This window comes from Penicillium odoratum (assembly GCF_028828045.1).
Source record: "Penicillium odoratum strain IBT 22623 chromosome Unknown utg000003l_segment0_segment0, whole genome shotgun sequence".
NCBI lineage: Eukaryota > Fungi > Ascomycota > Eurotiomycetes > Eurotiales > Aspergillaceae > Penicillium > Penicillium odoratum.
In genome coordinates, this window is record NW_026643145.1 from 1404855 (window position 1) to 1427094 (window position 22240).

The 22240-nt window shown below is 46.3% G+C and overlaps 5 protein-coding genes across 5 annotated transcripts; 2 read left to right on the top strand and 3 right to left on the bottom strand.

Moving 5' to 3' along the window:
* Window positions 1-175: 175 nt before the first annotated feature.
* On the bottom strand, window positions 176-898 carry N7520_003761 (uncharacterized protein; the record flags this gene model as incomplete). Its single annotated transcript, XM_057137696.1, has 1 exon — window positions 176-898. One exon carries the CDS (start codon window positions 896-898, stop codon window positions 176-178), a length of 723 nt encoding a protein of 240 aa, XP_056998161.1.
* Window positions 899-3002: 2104 nt separating this feature from the next.
* On the bottom strand, window positions 3003-4547 carry N7520_003762 (uncharacterized protein; the record flags this gene model as incomplete). Its single annotated transcript, XM_057137697.1, has 3 exons — window positions 3003-4189; window positions 4246-4418; window positions 4468-4547. 3 exons carry the CDS (start codon window positions 4545-4547, stop codon window positions 3003-3005), a joined length of 1440 nt encoding a protein of 479 aa, XP_056998162.1.
* Window positions 4548-5970: 1423 nt separating this feature from the next.
* N7520_003763 (uncharacterized protein) lies at window positions 5971-7197 on the bottom strand (the record flags this gene model as incomplete). Its single annotated transcript, XM_057137698.1, has 1 exon — window positions 5971-7197. The coding sequence occupies one exon, from the start codon at window positions 7195-7197 to the stop codon at window positions 5971-5973; it is 1227 nt and encodes a 408-aa protein (XP_056998163.1).
* Window positions 7198-10553: 3356 nt separating this feature from the next.
* On the top strand, window positions 10554-14855 carry N7520_003764 (uncharacterized protein; the record flags this gene model as incomplete). Its single annotated transcript, XM_057137699.1, has 1 exon — window positions 10554-14855. One exon carries the CDS (start codon window positions 10554-10556, stop codon window positions 14853-14855), a length of 4302 nt encoding a protein of 1433 aa, XP_056998164.1.
* Window positions 14856-20231: 5376 nt separating this feature from the next.
* Window positions 20232-21967, top strand: N7520_003765 (MFS transporter; the record flags this gene model as incomplete). Its single annotated transcript, XM_057137700.1, has 7 exons — window positions 20232-20823; window positions 20870-21093; window positions 21141-21268; window positions 21315-21616; window positions 21674-21780; window positions 21838-21882; window positions 21947-21967. 7 exons carry the CDS (start codon window positions 20232-20234, stop codon window positions 21965-21967), a joined length of 1419 nt encoding a protein of 472 aa, XP_056998165.1.
* Between the last annotated feature and the right edge of the window lie 273 nt (window positions 21968-22240).

Genomic DNA, 22240 nt, shown 5'->3' on the forward strand with positions numbered 1-22240 from the left:
ATCTAAAGCGGGGGTTACTAGTTGTTGACTCTGGGAAGAGTGCTCTGTCGACTGCCGGTGTTCTATCTAATAGAAATGGACATAATCATTTGAAAGAATGTCGCTAGGTCAATACTCGGAGAGGGGTGACTACTTTTAGACCTCAATTATTCCCATTCAAAATTTTTGCTCAGTACTATACAGTCTTTCCTTTAGACCGACGCCAGGCCAACATGTCATTCATCTCATGGTCCAATGTGCTCGGCCTCGGAGAATTCCACCTGCTGTTCTCTTCTAGTTGACTCAGACAACTAACAGAATCATCCAAGTTCGGCGAGAGACTAGGCGAGTTGTTAATTTCCGGTTTGTAGGCCATCTCTGCTTCCAGTTCGTGGACAGGGACAGTGGCAGACTCAGGAGTATCAAGCCGCTGCAGACGAGCTAGAACAGCCATGAGACTGGAATGACAAGCCAAAAGGCGATTTATCATATCCCGCGCTCGTTGACTATCACGATAGACCCAACGAAATTGCCTCCCCAGGCTGAGCTTGCCGTTCCCGGTCTCCTTCTCTACCCGGGTGGGCTCGAGAAGAATAGCAACGCCAAGGGCTGCGTTCTCGACATCGAGGATGGTATTATCCATCCATAACATCTCACTAGGATCTAGTAGGGGGCCTTTCAACTGGCGCAGACGCTGTGCTTCGCGGAGTTGTGTAAGAGCGTGGTCTTTTGTTTTGAGCATCTCCGCTGTTTGTTCATTGACAGATGATAGATGAATATCTCTTTCAGATATTCGCCGCCAGATAGACTTCTCGCGATATGAGTTTTGGTCGGCAATTATGGATGATTGGACATCCGATGATGGTTTTTTGTGGTCTTTCTTCTTATAGAGTTCAGAGACGCGAAATTCCCCCTCCATTAAGCCCATTTGATTTGGCGAAATAGTTACTAGGGCTGAAAGAGGACCGGAGGATTCCGCTCGCCCTGGGTGATAGTATTCTTTAGTCCAATGACCGAGTATACAGAGAGAGAGCTAGAGAGCAAAAGAATGAATATGGTGCTATTTTACGCCCCAGACGAGTGGGATCAAACGGAACCAATTCGGAATGCAGTAAATCGATTCATCCGATAAAAAGGAGTACGATCGGGGATGTATTACCTGCTAGCGGTGGTTTTGGGCTCTAGGCTTTGAAATTTATTAGTTTGAGCAACCAACTCCCAGTAGCTCCATCTCGGCAAATTTGGCCCCACCCACTCGCATTGATACGTGATAGCTGTGCATAAGCGCATTCGCTATTGAATCGAACCGAATCTCATGCGTGGTCACCCAAGTCGCATTCTCTATTGGCCAGCTTGGCTGTGGGGGCAGGATGCTAGCATAACAAATGATTCTTTTGACATGATTACGGGGATAGGGCGACTTGTGAACATTTCGGATCTCGTCCACAACAACAAAGTTTACATACGGGATCATGAACGAGATGTGCTACCCTAGTAAGTTGAAAAGAAGACTAGGAATCAATCCAGCTGGCTAAGTATGGCTTTTGGCTCCAGGATAAAGGCATCTGGCAATATCCAAACGATAGAGAAGGACCAAACCTGTGCAGTAATTTTGGCCCCCGATTCACTGAAAATGTCGACGAATCAAAATCCAACATTCCTAAACTAATGCATCTACTCTTCGATTCATCTTAGCGTTTCACGTGTTGAATACTCAGGGCGAAATCGCAATATGATCGTGTCGTGAAAATTATAGTTACAAGAATTTTGTGCTCCAGGAAGGACTCATCAAATCTAAGCCAAAATCGGGTGTCAGCCTCAAGGTTGTTATTCGAAGAGACCTTTATCTGGAGTTTGCCCCAGAATGTGAACTTTTCTGCGAGTTTCTAGTGCTCTAGAACTGCTGAAAATGGTTTTGTTGTGTCGCGCAGACAGCGGCGTATCCGCAACTTCGGATACCACTTGCTCTGGCGGTCTACTAGTGATTGGACAAAAGTATTTGCACCCCTTTAAGACCCACCTCTAAAATACGTATACAAAACACGCTAAACTAGTCGTATATGTCGGTTCGGGGATATTGAGGTATTGACTGGTACAGGGTATCCGAGAAACTCTCTGCTCCGCGTACTGAATTTTCGGGCGAAGAATATTTGGGTGGGTTAACAGGTGCCCGGATTCCCCTGAAAAGGGCTGCTGAAGCGGCGAGCCACCCACGACATCGAATTGTGGGCGCTAGGTAACCATGGTTATACTTATGCTGTTGCACGTTTTTGTTTTACTCCAGTCAATATGCTTACTCTTCGGCCTTTTCACCTGAACGCCCTGCGCACCACTATTTTACACCTCAATATCATACACTCCCTTTCGTTGTAGGTGCGTTATTGCAGTCACTGCACCATAGCTACTTATTTTCTAAGAACACTAAAATAGAATAATGATGAAGGGTGTATTGATCAAAGTCTAAATATATCTGGTTTCTTTTGCTATCATTGAATCAAGAACCACAAGCCGCAGGGCGGCTAAGTGCCAGGCCTGATTGAGGGACTGTCTTCTGCTCCTCCTGTTTGTACTGCTAAAGGTAGAGATTCTCGAGGTTGTTGATTGTCGTAAGAGTGGATTTATTATCTGAGCCTGGGGCCTTATCAAAGCCTGCTAGTAGTCGCTGGAGCATTTTTTCTGCCTTCACCAGCTTATCCAATTTAAGTAGACAGAACCAATTTTATGTACTGTCTTCAAATGTTGTTGTTTGACCTAGACCAAAAGCTTAAAAGTAGCCTGACAGTGCTCGCTGATATAGCTTCTCTGCCGCTTTCAGCATCCAGCCTCATTGGCGTAAATGTCGCAGCTGATACAGGCCAGTGCCTATTGACCTTGATGTACTGATGTGAAGAGTCCGACTACAGAACTTTTAAATCCGAGTTCGTGAGCTAGAAAAAACGTATCTGAATTATATGCTTACTTATTCTCTGTCAACCCACATTGCTACTGTACTTACTATCAATTCATTTCATCACGATCTCTGATCATTCAGCTAGCCAAACCCTACCCTCGAAATCATGTAACCTCACTCTCTTTTCATTTTCAAGTTCTCCATCAGGTAAAAGCTGTTCATCCTGACCACCTTCGTAGATGAATAACAATGGCATCACATCGTTTTTCCATGTGGGAACCACGGCTCTTCGACTCCGCAAAATAGTACCCACTAAGGTAATGATACCTAGCAGCCATACCAGAATAGGGAGAGAAATCCATTGCCAATGCACGGTCACATACGTCGTATTCGACATAGCATGACCCAGAGTTGAAGACTTTGCCCCTTGACTATCTGCCGCAGAGGGCGTCGAATCTCGAAAGGTTTTTGACATCGCAGCAGCCGCATTCTCCATAGCACAACGGAGCCTTTCGGAGCCAGTGGCCGTACAGCCGGTGATATTCGAGACTGCAATGGCTTGCATGAAATCAGCGCTGGCGTAGGTAGCATACCCTTCGACTGGAATAAATGTAATGCGACCAAGAGCTGACTCGACGCTACCGGCAAAGAAATACATAAAAGGGTCCATCGCACGTATTGCTTCAAATGTTATCATGAAGGTTGTGTTCTTCTCAATGCCCATTTCTGGTCCCCAAGGGGGGCTGAGAGAGTACCCATCCAGATCTTGGTTGGCAGAGCGGTTTTTCCAGACAGATAATGTATCTTCATGATAGATACCCCCAGTAACTGATGGGCGAAATCTTCGGACTATGGGTTGCAGGGCGCATTCCAATGCTTGCCATTTAGTCGAATTTGTAAATACGTCAACTTCATTGATGGACTGATCAGGTGCGATAATCTGGACATGGTAAAAAGGGGAATCTTCTTGAATAATAGAGACTCCGCCGGGTCCTGCAACGACCGCAGTTGCGACTGGTCCGTTTTCTATGTAATTGGCGGAGATTGTGCTTGTCGAGGAATTGAATCGAAGATGGATAGAACAATTGCGTTCTCCGACCATTGCCAGATCAGCTGTATCATTTGTAATAGTATGGCATTGAAAGTCCAAATACTTTGTGACGTCGGAACAAACTGCTTGCATTCCCAGTGAAGTGATTGGATCCCAGGTGCAGTTTCCAGTGCCGCAGGTATAGTTAGGAATTGACCATGGCTTTGATGGGTCATTGTTGAATATTGAATTGTAAACGTTGGCTTTTAGTGTTGGGTCTACATAAGCCTCTGTTATGCGTTTTGATGAGCGACACTCAAGACCAGAGGAGCGCTTTTTGACATACCTCCATCTAGGCCAAGTTGTGAACCGACGACGTCGTACACAGAGTTATTTGATACAATCGCTATTTGCGAGGCATCGGGTGTGAGCTTAGGATAATAGTGAAGAAGGTTTTGGGTGAAGGGATCGAAGGCGATCGCAAGAATGACGGCAAGACTTCCTGGGACAGCAAAATGCCTGCACCATGAGCAACCAACCGGAGCAAAGCATTAAGGGATTGACCTACCTTGCACGTAAATCCCAAATCAGCGCGGCACTGCCAAAAAGCCCCCGACTAGCTGCATCAAAGGTACGCAAATCAGACATGGCCCGCGAATTGTTGGTGAACCACAGCCATTTCAGTTGTCCTAGACTCTCGCTAATCGCGAATAAGACACATCCTTTAGAGATAGTACTTAGCCACGATACCAAAGAGTTTAACGAAATGTACCCCCAGGTTGGCTGAGGTTGATGATCATAGGAGGACAATGTCACGATAATGGCGATCAAAAGACCCGTAGATAGACACATAGCTAGTAGCTCCCAAATAAATAAGTTTGACGCCACGTTCCATAAAGATGACCGCTTTTTTGATTTGAATTGATGACCTTTGTAGACTGTGTCGGCTTTTACAGGTAGTTCGCTTTTTGATGCATGTGGGCTAGGAGAGGCTTGCGCTGGTTGCTCAAATTCTTGGTTGAATTCCATATTGCAAAGACGTCGTTAGGGACGTGTCCCTGCGAAGATAGTTGGAAAACACAAGATTTTGTAGAAGGAGAGTATGCAGATTATCCTCTGAAGATTTTCTATTTCGGATCTATCAAGTGCTGACTTAATCCCTCGGATAGAGGAGGGTTGGGGGGGGTGGGCGCTAATTGAAACGGCGCTAATTGGAAACGATTGGCAAATTACACCTCCAACCGGTCCTCGGACCCTGTAGGTTCGTATTTACATTGCCTAAAAATGGTCTTCTCCCAGGTCCGTGGCAGAAGAAGGTATTCAGCCTCCTGGGGCTTACAAGCCAAATTCTAAGGTTTATCGCGCTTGGACTTGTCAGGCGGAGCCCAATTTGCTGGCAGGAGGAATAGCCACATCACCCATTATGTGCAGGCAAAGGTTCACTGCAGGCGCCAAGTCAACAAGACAGTTGGAGGAACGTATGATCATCTGATCACCTCCTGTAAGGTTGGGGATTTTTTTGAATTTTATTTCCAATTCATCCAAAGGGAAGATGTCTGATTGATGGGTGGATAGTTGCTGCTAGATACTGAACAAAAGGATGTAATCTGCTAATGGGGGACTGAATCCCGCATTGGGAAAGCTGCATCAGTCTGACTGTTTAATGGTGAACTTCATTCTAGAGGGCTCAGCCATACCTATCTATTTTAATGCGGCAGCTCGTTTCATATTCTCGGTTACCATATAGTTACACATTACCGTCAGTTTAATTACAGAGAAAGACGGTAGTACAGATTAGTGATATCCGTGGACCTAGTTACAAAACTTTGTGACGGACCAGGTCGTGGAGGATTTGGGCGGAATCCAAGGGGCAGTGGGGCGAGCCGATGGATCAGACAATGGGATGAAGTCAAAGTCAAGATGTTCCATATGGTGTCCAAGCATGAGTTAGCCTTAATGTGGTAGCTAAGTACCTGTGGTCCCATTTTTCTGCACGTTCCTCTCAGTGAAATGCCTGAAGGATCAGGTTTCCGGAAAGAAGATAACTTGATTCATCACAAATATGATATGTCTAAGCTTTGGCTGTTCCCTCACTCTCGCGGGAGAGGATTTTCCGGTCTCTCCTCTTCTTCTTCTCGTGCGAAATAGCCAGGACCATATTAACTAAGAATATTGTCACGAACAAGATCCCCACAAAACACACAACTACTAACACGGTGACAATTGAGAAGACCGAAAAGCCGTAAGAAACCTGCTGAAAGGTGTGGTTCGTGTTCAGTGGTGGTACAGTGGCACCGACCTGCATCGCCGAGAGTATAAGGGAAAAATATACTAATACGATGAGTATCCAGGCGAAATTTCTCTGGAAGAAGATCGCATAGCGGTTATAGCCGTATAAATAGCCGCGAATGAAGTGCGTGGAGAAAAATCGGATCCTGTATATTGAATTGATCCTTCCTAGTCGCAGCTCGCCAAAGTGGTAGCGTTTATTGACCTGGTCGAGCGTATTTGGGTCGACATTAGAGAGGAAATCTGCCACGAAACTTTTCCACTCGATCCACGTTATCTCACATGGGAGAAGATCTAGCTTGTGAGCTAATTTCAAGTCGAGAGAAGAGCATATCAACCAAACATAGGAGAGCAAGATTCCACAGGCAGATTTATGAAGCTCCTCCGATTCACAGAGATATTTGTCCCAGAACATGAAGTTTAGCATATAATCCGGAAGCGGCTTGATGAAGATCGTGTTCGAGAATTTGAGGAGATGGAGGTCCGCTTGCTCTGTCAGGAGTATATTGAAACCCATCATCTTCAATCGGTGTATGGGTCTGGCATTTAGGGGTCTCCCGGCCATCCAAAGATGCCTATGTATTCTGTTAAGCCGAGTGTGGTCCAGATCCCGCTTTAGATAAGTCTCTATATCCTCTGCGACCAAAAAGACCCGGTGATCCTTATCCCGGGAAATTGTCGGCAAGTTCCCCAGCAAGACAGAAGAGGAAGCAGCTCTATGTGTGCGTTCTAGCTGCGGCTGGCTATCACTAGCGGGCGGTAATTTATGGTCATTTGCAGTAGGATCTTGACGGATACTGCCAGTGGAATCCGCTAGTGGTGCCTTGAGGCTACTTTGAGCAGGATCTTGGGGGCCACCGCTAGCAGTATTTGTTGGCGATGATGCAGACTCATCGACAGAAGGATTTTGACTGGCATGGTCAGAGGTATAGGCTTGCGTTGGCAATCCAAAGGAAAAGGGAGGCCTCAGGAGTTTGCTCTGCACGGCATCAACACCCAACGATTGCATGTTCAATACAATCAATGAAGCCGTAAAAGCTAGGACAGCTGGTTCCGCGAAGCTCAATTTATTTTGCACCCTCCATTAGTCTCCTGAAATGGGGTACGGTGTCCGGAAAAAATTGAAGTTAAGAGGTAGGCTATGAATAATAACAGCTTTCCAAAAGTGAAGGTGCTCGGAATTTGTTGCTATTTGTGGCAAGAGGGCGAGGGACTGGAAACTTCCGTGCTACTCGCCGATCAAGTTGGACATTCCATCAGAGCGGGCTGCGCCCGGAAATCATGTAATATAGAGCTAGAGCCGTATTTTAAGACGAATCCGATTGGCCAGAGCGCGGTCTGCTGAATGGCTATTAAGAGACGGCGCTAAACTGGCCGCGACTAGGCTGATTCACTTTTATTACACCGGATAATGAATCGACTGCTTTGAGTTATCGTTTCTGTTGAATGTTAAATGCGCGTTCGCGTGACTCTCACTCGGCAATTACTCGCCTCGGCCGCATAACAGCTAAAAATGTTTCACTTCTAGTGGTACCGAATGTCACGCACTTACGATTGGCTATTGATTCTAGGGAACATCCGTTATCTGTAAACAATGGGGCTGTGTTAACTAGGAGACTATCGAGACGCGGCGCGTTATAGGCATGAAAGGATTTTCTAAAAGGTAGATTCTGGTCTATTCTCCTCTGACAGTGCTGGGTGCAGTCCTTTCCAAAAATTCAGGCCATTTCTATTGCATCAGTGCGCTCCATTCTCTTCTGCCCCTCCTTTGACGTCGAAAGTCTCACAGCATCCTTAAAGAAGACCAAAACAAAGGGGTTGTCTTCCCCACAAATAATCTATTGTCAACGAGTCTTTTTGATTCAGGATGAATCGGACCTCCGCCCCTCTAACCACTCAAAAAAGCAAAATGGGGGCTGAGTTGGCAGACTCAAAGGATGTGTTTTCATTTAGAAATACATATTTTAAACAGAAACTGTTACCCGAGAGACGGCAGATTTTAGCCGAGGGGCCACGTCAGCGCTTCAGGGGTGTGCAGGGCATTGTGTTCAGGTGAGGGGGCTGAAAAGATATGACGGGAGTGAAGAGGAGAGCGGCGAGGGGCACGTACAACAGCCAGGATTGGCATGTGGTCAGTCACCTAGGGAAGCCAAAATGTAATTTCAAAACTCGAAATTACTTGAAATTTGAAATGAGGTCTTGAAATCTAGAAGTTGCACTAGACCATGACAGGTAGTTAGTATTCAGATCTGCTGACGAATCAGGGCACCTGGTCTTTTCAAGTGAAGGCAGAGACAAACCAGACCTAATACTCTGAACAGGTAATCAAAATTGAAAAACATGTACCAACGGTACGGGCCAAGTACAATGGGGTTGAACAAGTATTTGACCTTGGCTACTTTCAGACCCGACCGCTTTATAGGCCCCTCACCAATCTAGTAAAGTCAACTCTACTCGCCCTGACATTTCAATATATACGGCACTATTTAGTAAATAAAAGGGTGCTTAGAAGAAATTACGGGATACTACCTTTAGATATGGATTATAATGAATTTCTGCAGATTCTGCTGGCAATAAGAGAACTGGGTCCTGAAGTACCCAAAGTCAAACACTTGTTAAACACCACTGTTTGTGTACTTGTCTGGTATTTCTAGGCTGCTGTGGTGTGCGCTTACTAATAAAGTTGACAATGGTGAGGTCGCATCTGGATGCAACCATCCAAAGCTGTCTATAATTCTTAGGACTACACGGCAGAAAAAGAGCGGAGTATTATTGCTGCTGTTCATTAATGTTGGCTCCTGTCGGCAGCTGATCTGCTGCCCAGGGGAAGAAAGGGCTACATAATAGCGTGAAAACAGAAAAAAGGGACAAGATCTCTTTTCTGAGAGGTATGGAGGAGAGAAAGAGAAAGAGAGAGAGAGAGAGAGATCTAGCTAAAGACATGCACGCGCTGACAAACGGAGGGGGTCAGCTGACCCTATATACTCCAATAGCTCCAACTGCTGAGACCGAGTATATCCAGAAGTAAGAGCACAAGGAGCACAGGAAACTCTTTATTCGGAGGACTGAGAGAAACGAAAGAAGGATCGAGTGAGAAAGGTTATACTCTTATCTCCTAACCTAAGCTAATCCCAAACAGGAAAACATACAGCAAGCAAAAACTAGAAGCAAAAGTATGCCCAGACCAGAGCCTCAGGCTCTAACAATTAGCCATATCTCTGTACTAAATCCCTCATCACATCGAGGACCCTATTAAAGAAATTAGCGACGAAAATAGACGGTAGGCTGAGAATAGCCTTACTGCGTACGGAGTGTCTCGTTTTCGATGAAAAGCGCTGATACGTGTGTATCAAATCTCCTAGTCTTATATTAGATACGTAGAAGGTCGGGTTTGCCTGGGGACCCATAGTAAATGGCTCTTTGAAATATTTAAGATGCGCGTAGAACCCTCTTATGTGTCAAATCAACAGAGCATGAACAAGTGAAAGGTAAGGAAAGAACAGTTTGATGGGGTGCTCCGGAGATTGCGGGATTTGGGGGCTAAATATATGCCGCCGTCTTCCCTACTCATTGCCGAGCATGCGGAGGATTGATTGGAGGGTGATTAAGACAGCCAGCCGATTGGTGGTTCCAGCGAGGAGGGGAGAGCTGGCCACGTAGTATGTGCTTCGACAGCGAAGTGTTGCGTATTCTTCTGGAGTAATTCCCATTCTACCGTTCTTTCATTATTCTCTTGATTGACAGAACTCGCGCCGACGTCAGCTTTGATAATTCCGGACATCCGGTATCAGCGCCCCATGCCCTGGTTTTTGTGGGCTACAATGGTTAAGTTTTATATCCTTGGCCCCGGGAAAATTTAATTCTACCCGATTGCTAACTGTACACTAGTTCTTTCGAAAGCAATGGCGTGCGAAGCCCAATTTACACCCCAACAGTCCTTCAACCAGTACCTCTTCAACTAAGAACTCAAGTAACCTGCTTTCTCTATCAAAAAACCCGCCCACAACGTCCATCACTTCAGATAATCAAGCGGAGGATGTGAAAGGCCCTCTTGGACTGAGCCTCCTATTTTCTCCGACGGAGCCAGAGATTGACTTCATCTTCATCCATGGCCTAGGTGGCAGTTCTAGAAAAACATGGAGTAAGTCATCCCTGCAGTCTCATTTCTGGCCAAAGGAGTGGCTCTCCAAAGATCCTGCGTTCAAGAATGTCCGCATCCATAGCTATGGATACGATTCATATTACTTAAAAGGAAGGGAAAACTGCTTGAATATACACCATATTGGAAAGGCATTCCTAGGCGCAATAAGCAGTTCTCCATGTATTGCCAATTCTAGAACGGCCATCGTTGTCATCGGCCACAGTATGGGCGGTTTGGTGACGAAGAAAGCATATATCTTGGCGAAACAAGACGCAGTCCACAAGGAATTGTCAGGGCGATTCGCGGCGTTCTATTTCCTAGCTACGCCGCATCGAGGTTCCGACTCGGCAAAGATGCTGAAAAACCTCCTCAAGGTTGCTTATGATCGCGCTTATGTTGGCGATCTGGAACCAAACTCTGAGGCTGTCCAGGTGATCAATGACGAATTCCGGCATATCTCGGCCGGGCTTGAGCTGTGGTCGTTCTATGAAACGCAGAAAATGAAACTCTTTAGCTCACTCATCGTCGATCCTGAGTCGGCCGTTCTCGGTTATCGAGAAGAAAAGCAGATTCCCATGGCTGCTGACCACCGCACAATATGCAAATTCGGCACACCTGAAGACTCTAACTACGCCCAACTACGAAATGCGCTCGCCTCTACTGTGAGCATAATTAAAACGGCAATCGTGGAGCTGAAGAGGAAGCAGATGCGTGAGAGGACCAAGGACCTCAAGATGTTCCTGAAAATTCCCGACGTCTTAGACGATGATCTTGAAAACGTCTGCGAAGCTCGGATGAACGGGTCATGTAGATGGATTTCCAACAAAGCCGATTATATCAAATGGAGAGATGGGAAATCCGGAAATCAGAGGACTCTATGGATCAAGGGTAGGCCAGCAACGGGGAAGTCTGTTCTCTCAGGCTATATCGTAGATCAGCTTAAGGAGTCCGGCCAGGCATGCAGCTACTTTTTCTTCCGACATGGAGACAAGTCAAAGTCTAATTTAGGTTGTTGTCTCCGATCTCTCGCTTTTCAGATGGCTAGTTCCCATATCGAAGCTAGTGATGCCATTCTAGGAGTGCAGGCGGATGGTGTTTGCTTAGATTCCGTTGACGAACGTACCCTTTGGAGAATTCTCTTCCTTTCCGGTATTTTTCAGGCCCCAATGGCCCGGCATTACTGGGTCATCGACGCTCTGGACGAGTGTTCCAATCCTGCAATCCTTTTTAACACCATATTTTCCAACATGGGCGAGTCTATACCCTTGCGAATCCTCGTGACAAGTCGGGATACGGTCGATCTGGCCCAACGCTTTTCAGTCATCCCACCCAACCTATTTCAGTATTTGCCGATCTTGGAAACAGACACAGAGTCAGATCTCAGGCTTTTGATACAGAGAAAGACTCAGGCTCTAACAGTCGTGGGACCTGACGATCAAGGGACATTAGCCGAGAAAATTCTAGACAAATCCAAGGGGTCCTTCTTGTGGACAATCCTGGTGCTTGAGGAACTCCTATGCTGCCACAGTAAGAAGGAAATCCAACAGATTCTCCAAGATGTGCCGAGAGGCATGGTGTCATTATACAGGCGCGCTTTAACCTCGATGTCGCAGGCCACTCGCGGAAAAAAGCTGGCCAAAACCATTCTCATGTGGGCAGTATGTGCGATTCGACCAATGACAATCGGCGAGTTGGATGGTGCTCTGACTCTTGAAATCCATGACTCATTCCCAATATTGAAGGAGAGCATTGCCGCACTCTGTGGTCAACTAGTGGTCGTGGACAAATATGGGAGAGTAAATATGGTGCATGAAACTGCTAGAGAATTCCTTGTCGCCGACGGACTTGATTCCGAGTTTTACATTGAAAAAACAAAGGCGCATACACGGATGGCTCATGTGTGTCTCGAATACCTTGCTGGGGAGGAAATGAAGCCTCCTAGGAACACTCGACGTCGTTCATCTGCAAATTTCCCAGCAAGAAGACTAGATTTCGCCGCTTATGCATACACATCATTCTCATATCACCTCTCAAGAGCTGATCCATCGGCGGCAGAGACATTCCAGCTTGTCGTACAGTTCCTGAAATGCAATGTCCTCACTTGGATCGAAATGATCGCTGGCTGTCAAAATCTCAGCTACCTCATCCGCGCCTCAAAACACCTCAAAACCTACGTCAACGCATGTGCTACTGAGCATTCTCCACTAGATCCTCATATACGAGACCTTCGACAGTGGATCGCGGACCTTGCTCGAATTCCTGCCATGTTCGCCAACGCCCTCATGGTATCTCCATCATCAATATACTCTTTGATACCTCCATTCTGTCCCACCGAGTCTATGATATACAACATCGGGGGCTCAGGCCAGAGGCTCGCAGTGAGTGGCGCTCTTATGAAGCATTGGGACGACAGGTTGTTGTGCATTGATTTTCGTCAGGGGCAACCAAGGGCTTTGCGCTATGGAGACGAATTCCTGGCCGTAGGTCTCAGTTCAGTGTCCGTTGTACTATACTATGTCACATCATACCAAGAATACAAGGTTTTGGAACATGGTGAAGGGGTCGAATTCATCGCTTTCGCGATCAGAAGTGGCCTCTTAGCAACATGTGGTAGGAGGATGATCAAGATCTGGGACATCAGAAGTGGCGAAGTGATACACAGCTTCGCGAGCCTTCCACGTCCGATGGCTATGGAATTCGATGATGAGACGCTTTTAGTTGCAAGTGGTAACAACTACATCGCGTCTTGGCATCTGGGACACGATGTCGAGCCGACGTCAGTGCTGGTACCATGGTGTGATACCAATACGCCAGAGACGAGCCGAAAACTTCCGCGTGGGAGCCCATGCGCACTTACCCTCTCTACCAGCCACAGAATGCTTGCTGTTGCATACAGTGGTCAACCAATCATACTTTGGGACATGGAAGAGGATGCCTTCGCTGGTAGCTGCGGCAAGAAACTCTCCAGCGGAGAAACCAGCACGCATGTTGTCGTCGCACTTGCTTTCAACCCTAATCCTGACATTAGCCTTCTCGCAGTCTCTTACCTTGATGGTGATCTTGCCCTCCTTGACCCATTTACCGACCAGCAGCTAGAATGTTTTCGTGCCAACTGTCAAACACTCGTCCCAAGCCCTAATGGGCGTCTCCTGGCAGCCGGTGGTGCAGATGGTATTATCCACGTCTATCAATTTGATACTTTCAAGCTCCTCTATCGGGTCAAATCATCCAACTCTTTTATCAAGCAGCTTGCTTTTACCAGGGACAGTATGCCTTTTGCCGACATAAGAGGCACCCATTGTACTGTCTGGGAACCTGAAGCTCTATTGCGAGAGTCCCTAAGCGATGGCAGCAGCGGGACCACTTTCGCCACCGAGGTAGAGACAGTTTCCACAGAAGCCAAAGCAAAGATCACTGCCATAGCGATCCACCACATGTCCGAAATTGTGTTTTGTGGGAAGGATGACGGGTCAGTCGTACTTTACGAGCGGAAAATGGCAGTGAGCTTGGGGACTCTCTACAGCCACAAGTCACCAGTCCGCCTGTTAGTCTGGATCGAGACAAGGGATTCCCTCCTTAGCGTTGATGCCTCGAATAGGATCTTCCTACATAAAATCCGCAAGTCAGCGGAAAAAGGCTGGCCTGGCGATCTGACTGTACTCTTCAAGTCCCACCTGCATTCCGGGGAAGCAATCAGAGATGTACTAGTCGGAGAAGTAGCAGGGAAATTTTTGGTATCTACTCGTGAGTCTGATCATCTGTTCAATTTGAACAGCGGTCAGTACGAGAGAAAGCAGCCGTACCCAAAAATACCAGGAGCCCGAAAATGGCTCCCTCATCCAGACTCCTCTCTACATCTGATCTGTGTGTACAACGTCAAAATATGCACTTACTGCTGGAGTGACTGGTCTGAAGCTTCATGTTTTGCATTGCCTTTGAATAAAGAAGGGACAGAGCTCAAGAATGCGACCCTATACTCGCTCGGTCCGAAACGAAGAATCATGCTCGACTTCTTGCTTCTGGGCAGCTCCACCAACATCAACAGGATTGCGATAATTGAAGCAGAATTTCTTTCAGTCGTCAAAAACGATGATAGAGTCTTCCAAGGCAAGCATTTAGGTGCTACGGTCGCATTAGGTCAAGTTGCCACAGATGAAGCAAAGAATTTCATCTTAACATCAAGTCTTGCCGCTCCAGGTTATCTGCAGATGACGGCATTCGAGCTTAGTGTTGCTCATGTTATCGACATTCATGAATCCAAGCTCGTGTTCCTGAACCGGTCTTCTTGGGTGTGCTCTGTTGACCTTAGCGAGAGCAGGTCAGGGATCCCGCAGAGCAAAGATTCCCCAGGGACTGAGGTCTTTGAGCACTTTTTTGTTCCATATGATTGGTTTGCTGGAAATAGGGACATTGTTTGTGCCTTGGCAAAGAGGGATATTATGTTGACTCGGGGTGGTGACTTGGCGGTGATCAGAGGCGGTCTTGACTATGCTGAGAGAATTTGTATGGATAAAAGTCCGAAATGAAGAGGTGTATTTAGCCTTAATCACGGGTAGCGTATGCGATTTGCATACCCGTGTGTGTTGAAAATACATGTCTCGAATCTTGGTAACTTTCGCATGTGAGTGGGTGTTCGCGAAAGAATCAATCTTGGCAAAATGAAATGTAAGCATCTCACCAAATTGCATATGAGGAGCGTCCAATGCGGACCACCGACTAATGGCGCTGCTGAACTTTTCAGACCCTGGAAAATGAAACACTAGCGCCAGATGAGAGATGAAAACTGAGATCGGTTACAATTTTTTCAACGTTTCCGTGGTGGCACCGACTATGCAGACAGCTAGGTGTCGTAATGAGCGCGAGATAATTGCAGAGACTTTGCACTATCCCAGCGGCCGCTATCATTGAGAACTACATGGGAAAATTGAAAGGGGAATCCCGTTATCTGTTTTCAGATTACCATGTACTTCAATAGCGAAGTAAAGTTGTAGTGGTTAAAATTGGCTCAATCTTTTTTTTCTTTCTTGTTTGATTGGCCAGTCTGTTTAGAGAATAAAGAGCTTCACTTCATCAAAGGTGACTCAGAGACTGCTTTAAATCCGGAAAATGGACGGGCAATCAAACTTAATGAATTTAAAATTCTTTGTTCATGCGTCTAGGGGCTCAACGAAGGCTTCAGGGGTCCCAAAAGTATAGGCTTCTTTGTCTCCAGAATTTGAATACGTCACAGCGACCAGGGTGAGCATCATTTGTTTGTCTTGCTAGTTGTACTGTGTATGCACTGTAAGTGTTTTCTTTTATGTGCTTTTGGCCCCCATCTCGAATCAATAACATGTACGGAACAAGGATCATCAATTTAATTTTGTTTTACTTACGAAGATTGACTAATTCATCTCCTCCACAATATTACATCTGCGCTTTCAAAGTTGTTTGGTAAAAGTTGATGATGACGGTATTAGACAAGAAGCATTTTAGGGCGGCCCTCAACTTAGTAGACGGTCAATGACGGATATGCAATAAGTCGTTCGCAGTAAAGCCAGGAAATGAGTTTTCGGAATCTACAGAGTACTGTTTCAGTAAACTTTAAGATTATTGTGGCTAATGTGATAGACATGTCACTCAATGACCGGGTAGGAAGGCATGGTTGGGCCAATCTTTTGCAATCAACACTCTTCGTTTACCGAAATCTCCACAGTGGCCCAGATCTCTCTATAGCTTTCTTGTACCACGAAGTCCTTTACTTGTTTTATATTCGAGTCATTGAGTTTCTTTCTCCTTCTAGACTCAGCTTTAACATGTAATTTTGCGGTCTCCAGAGCACCTTTCCGTAAATTTGATACCCAATACTCGTTTTGTCTTGCGTCTTCATGTGTCAAAGAGTCTTCAAAGCGTCAGAAGCTCTTCTTTAATTAGAGATGGTTTTTTGTTTTAATTTGTTCATACTTTCACACAGGGGACGGGGGGAGGGCACACCGGAACTGCAGGGCAGTTGGGGGAGTCGTGGGAGACCGGCTCCACACTGAGAGTCCCTGTAGGAGGGAGGGAGGCGGAAAAGGAGCCGGACGGAGACGAGAGGAAAAATTCCCGAAGGCGGGCTTGAGCATTATCTATCGGGCTCTCATTAGCAGCGACACCCCGCAGAAATTTGAACAATCATCAAGTCGTGCACATGTACGTAAGACTTTTCGATTCAACACTTGAAAGCATGGGCGGCAGCATGTGGAGGTGATATGCAGCCATGCGGCTCGATACGAGTGCAACCGTGACCTAGGTGAGACTGGCAGGCTGACGGGTCTCCAACTGGCAGTTGTTGGCGTCTTCGTGTCCTTGATCAAGCTTCGCATCACAGGAGTACCACTATTTTGCTGTGCCTAGAGGAATGATCGCCGCTGTCGTCGTGATACTCGCTGGCATGATTTTATTGAACTAGTACAGTGTAGGTGGCGTGCTTTAAAAAGTGTTATTCAAAGTGGTATTGGAAATAGTGCGCCATGGCGGCGATTACCGACAATTTAGGTGGCCTGGTTAAGGTGCAACGCCAAATGGACTGTGACAGGATTTGCCTTCTGAGAGGAATGGAGGAAGAAATGAAAGGCTATCTACGCAAGAAAGAAGCATCATAGGCGGTAATGTGTGGTGATGGCGAGGAAAGAAAGACCAAGAACTCGTGTCCCCCAAATATTGCCTATCTGACCTTTCTGTTGTTGGATTTTGGCTTCCTCGTTTCCATGTTCTATGCCACTTTTGGATGTGGACGGGCAGATGACGCATGTTTAAATCAATGGAAGTTTATTCTATTCATTGCTCATTTTGGTTTAGTTCTCAACATGGATCCAAACGCCCGTCCCTCCAATAGCTCTTGCTCCTCTGAACAATACCGCCAGCCATCGACTTTGATCTCAAACACCAGATACTTATTTTCCCAGAGCTTCGTCATTCCTTTTATTGTTGACCTGAACACCGCCATTTGGCTGTCGACTTGATGGAAGCCCTGATTTATCTTGTCAAATCCTTCCTTGTGCGCCCTCACAAGGTAGTCTGTCCACACGAGCAGATCAACTCTTGTCCTAGAACCATCCCGATGACCACACTCGCTGGACTTCCCTCTGAACTATTACTGTTGATATTCGAATTCCTCCCGGTTGTTGATCTCCTTTGTTTTGCCCTACGTAACCGCAACCATCGACTCTATGCGTTGTCCCGAAAACAACTGAGCCGGCTTCATCTCGCACAGGACGATGAGATTTCTGTCTTGAGGCGGTTAGAACGAGATGATCCAGAATACTTTGCTTGCGATTTTTGCTTAACTCTTCGTCGGTTCGATGGATCTGAATGCTTTGGACTCCATGAGTTATCTTATCGAAGAACTTGCCCAGTCCCGTGTCTACACACTGCTCCATGGTTTTTGGTTGATTCTAGTCTGAGAACCCATTATTATGCGAATCATTCACCCTACCGGCTTTCGTTCCTACAGATTAAGCTTGCCCTGAAGAGGTTTCACTATGGCCCAACATCCGGGGTCAGTACTGGCTCTCTAGGCTACACACAAGTATGCCACATCCCAAGCCAATCAGCTCACCCGCACATCATTTCGCTATTCTCAATGGAAGCACAGATATGTCCAGAACCATTTGGTCTTCATATCAGGATGCAAGATATACTTGTTGTCAGAACAGCAGCTGATTTGGTTCCTGACCCAAGAAAGGGGTGGAAAGATCCGTTACGAACTTTTGAGATATGTGCACATGCCTATTTTCCGGATTTCATCACTCCTATCGTGGATCAATTTCAAGAAGGAGGGAAACAGTCGGTTTCGTATGTCGGGATGTGCAGGATGTGCAACACAGAGTACCGTCTTCAAATCGCTGTGATCGACAGCAAGGTCACTTTCATCATGACAAGATGGATCAATCTAGGCACTGGCCTAAGCCCCGACGACATATTATGGAGAGCTCATATCTATTTCTGGCTTGAGCCAGCCGCTCGCATTCCAGCGCACCTCATTACCAGTCCCCGCCAATGTTTTGAAGACACTGCACTTCAATCATACAAAGACTTGCGATCCCATAACCTCGCTTATCTCAAAAACCAGCAGTACAAAAAGGCCATGCGACTAGATACATACAAAGATGTGTACTGGGTCCCATATAAAGAGTCCCTAACCAGGCGTTTGTATGAGTTCTTGGTATACTTCTTTGAGGTCCTATTATCCTTCGACTAGTCGGTAACTTCGAGACAGTACGACAGTTACCAGAAGTGTTAAGCACAAAGCGCCATTCGATGACACATTTCCTAACTCTTCTAAAAGTTTTTCGAGTGGCACAAACACTTCGATTGATTAAGTCTTTCCGAGCATGTCGTACTTTGTTGATAGTATGACTGTATCCGTGCTCTCCAAGGAGCGACACTGGCTTGACAATCTTATACAGAAGATGAACTAATCTTCAGTGGCTCTTCATTTATTCGAGCCTTCATGGATGCTAATCTCTTGCAAACCCTCACTTGGGTGAAATGGCTAGGGGCTCCCTCATGGGAGTGCCCTGACACAATCAATCCTTCAAAACAATGAAATAAAATTTTGCTTTTAGATCGAAGATAATTTTTCGGAAGGAAGCAACACCTATAACATTCAAATCCATGATTTTCAACCTCGGCAAATGTAAAGACTAAACGAAGAACTGCCAACCTGGATGTCAACTTTTCCCAAGTATTTGGCCCAAAAGAGTGCCTTACGAATAGAGAATTCAGGGGTTTACAAATAGTGTAAACTGATCAGTATTAAGCAAGGGACGCATTATGTGGAATGGATATGACTATGCATTTATGCATATGTCAGCAAGAAAACGCAAGTAAAATGCAAGTGCGCTGCATGACAAAGGAGAACAGAGAAATCAATTGAGTCCGGGGAAACTGGGGTTTCTGGGCATCTGCACATAATCAGTGCCCATATAAACTCCAACGTCTGACTTACCCTTCTCTTTATACTCATCTGTTTTCTAGCTCTCTTAAAGAAGGCTGGAATGACTTTAATTAAGCTATTTTGATTACAGATGATAGAATCTTCCTAACTAAATCTACATTATTATCACTCTTATTATTATTCATGGATTTAAGATACAAGGGTAAAGGGCTGGGCGAGGGTAAGATAAGAACCCGCCCTCCGCCCGGACCCCGCGGGCGGAGGGCGAAGGATACTAGCCTTCAAAATGTTTCTCAATGTAAGATATCAAAACTTGATGGGGTGACTCGCTCGATTGTGAAAACTGTATACCTCATCCCTCAGCCCCGACAGAGAATCAGCCAATCCGCCAGTACTAGCCGATAACTGTCGCTAGCGATTGAGAATTCGGGGAAGACAAGCAGAACGCGATGACTGGCTTCTGGCTTCTGATAACACTAAGCGCTTGACGAAATAGGAAAGCCTTAGGAGACAGCTGCCACTAGTATGAATTGGGGGATGTTCTAAGGCCCAATACGTTAGGGCTGCTATCATAAACTAGGGTAGAGAATATCTGGTACAGGGAGATAAGGAGGATAGTTACGATAGAGAACCTACTGATCCACTAGTGCTAGCCAATAACTATCGCTAGCGATGGGGGTGCGGGGAAGCTGAGCGAAACACGATGACAGGTACCAATAACACTTGGCGCTTTCACGAAATAGGAATCTTGAGGAGATGTCAGCCGCTAGTTTCAACGGGAGGATCGTCCAAGGCCCTATGCACCAGCACGGACTCGTTATCGGGGCTGCTATCACAACCAAGGGTAGGGAAAGTCTGGCATGAGAAAGATAAGCAGGATAATTACGCAGAGCTCATAGTTAGTTAAATAAGAATGCTGTTCTCTGCTAAAGAATCCTCGAATTGGTCTAAAATTTTACTGTTTTCTACATGCACAACTATCATGTCACTCAATAAATACCCCGAGACTGAAGAGTCGCCGGCCACGACCGAGGCTGGTCAGACTAAACCCATCCGACTGAGTCCATCTGGAAACCCTCTTTACCCAGCAGTGACAGAAGATCCCTTAGATCCTCTGAACTGGAATTTTTTACAAAAATATACCTGCATTATGATTGCATGCTTTGCCTACTGCCTACTTACCTACTTCACGACCGCGCCAGTTCCATCCTTCACCGAACTCGAAGTCCAATTCGATACGACCTATACAAAAGTGACTTGGTCTTTTGCAGTGCCATGTCTCGGCCTTGCTATTGGTCCGCTCATTACTTCGTCCTTAGCTGAGACATATGGACGTCGTATGGTGTTGATTGCCAGCACTGGCGTTGCTGTTGTGGCGAGCGGGTGCACCTCACTTCATGAAATCTCTCTTTCAGGGTATATGGCTGCACGATTCTTTCAAGGATTAGGCGCCGGTCCATCTGCAAATATCGGTTTAACAGTTATTAATGATTTGTCTTTCGAGCATGAGAGGGGCTTTCGGGTGGGGTTATGGGCCATGTCTGCTAACTTTGGGACAGTGCTTGGAGCCGTGGGTACGTATGAGGACTCGAGTCAGCGGATTTTACTGACATTTTGCAGTGGGTGGCTTCTTGGCTTCTGTTTCTCAGTATTGGATTAGTTATCATGTTACTATCCTTTTCGGGGTCTTACTTATCTGCGAATGTCTCTTCCTCCCAGAGACCCACTATCCACGTGCAGTGGTGTTGGAGTATGAAGCAGATTTAGAAGGAAAGAATATATCCATGGAAACAAAGTATGATGCCATTTCGGACATTAAACGGACGAAAAAGTTGGGTTATCTGGTAAGAATTTTTACCCCATGGAACGCTCGGCTCTCTGACGAGAACAGCATTTGAGAAAAATCCCAGGAGTCAGACACCCCAAGCCCTGGGACGCAGTCTTAGTATTCTGGAAATTGTGGACATATCCCACAATATCCATAAGTGTTTGCTGCTATGTTTTTTTCCAGTATTGGTGGTAAGTAGAGGTCCAGACCGCATTGACAACCCCTCTAACCTAATAGGATCTGTTCGATCATGACGATGGAGCCACTGGCCTACGAGAGCCGCAGCGTTCAAGTGCAAGGTCTCCTCTTTATTGGACTCCTCCTGGGTCTCGTGTTTGCTGAGGCGTTCTGCTCCGGTCGCCTCAGTGATTGGCTCGTTGCTCGGTTAGCTCACAAGAACGATTCGCAACGCATTCCAGAGATGAGACTCTGGCTCGGGTATCCGGCTGCAGTAGTGTCATCGGTGGGTCTCATTCTTTGGGGCATTTCGGTCAATAAAGATTGGCACTGGATGACGGGCCAAGTGGCTTTCTTTCTGTGTGAGTACTGATCAGGGGTTCCGGGGTTTCACAGACCATTCATTAACCGTTGTTTAGATGCTGCGGGCACGCAGGTTGGAAATACAGTGCTTTCCACATATATTGTCGACAATTATCCCGAATTTGCGATGGAGGTGATCATGTTTTACTCGGTGGTTATCAATGTAAGTGCCCCACGAGTGTTTCTAGACGGCCCCGGCCATTGGACTTACCCAGGCCAGTTATCGGCTTTTATCAACCCGTGGTTCATTAGCCTCTGGGTGGAGGTATCAGGTACGCATTGACCCTCATGTTTTCTCTACTGAGTAAATACTGAAAGATGAAATCTAGGATGGAGCTGGACTTTTATAGGGCAGGGCATAATATGCAGCTTAGGACTGATCCCCACATATGCACTTTTGCACCACTTCGGATCCCACCTACGGAAGCCACTATAGACCATTGGAGAAGGACTAGCCTAACTCAACCTATAAGCCAATGGTTAAAGGTACTCAGCCCTAGTGTATTTCTCCATATCCTGATTAGTCCATTCTATACATACATATCGCCCGTGGTATATGTCTTTCAGCCTGTGAACACCCTTTGAAATCCTTAAGCTCTATCCATGGCGATTTTTTTTGGGAG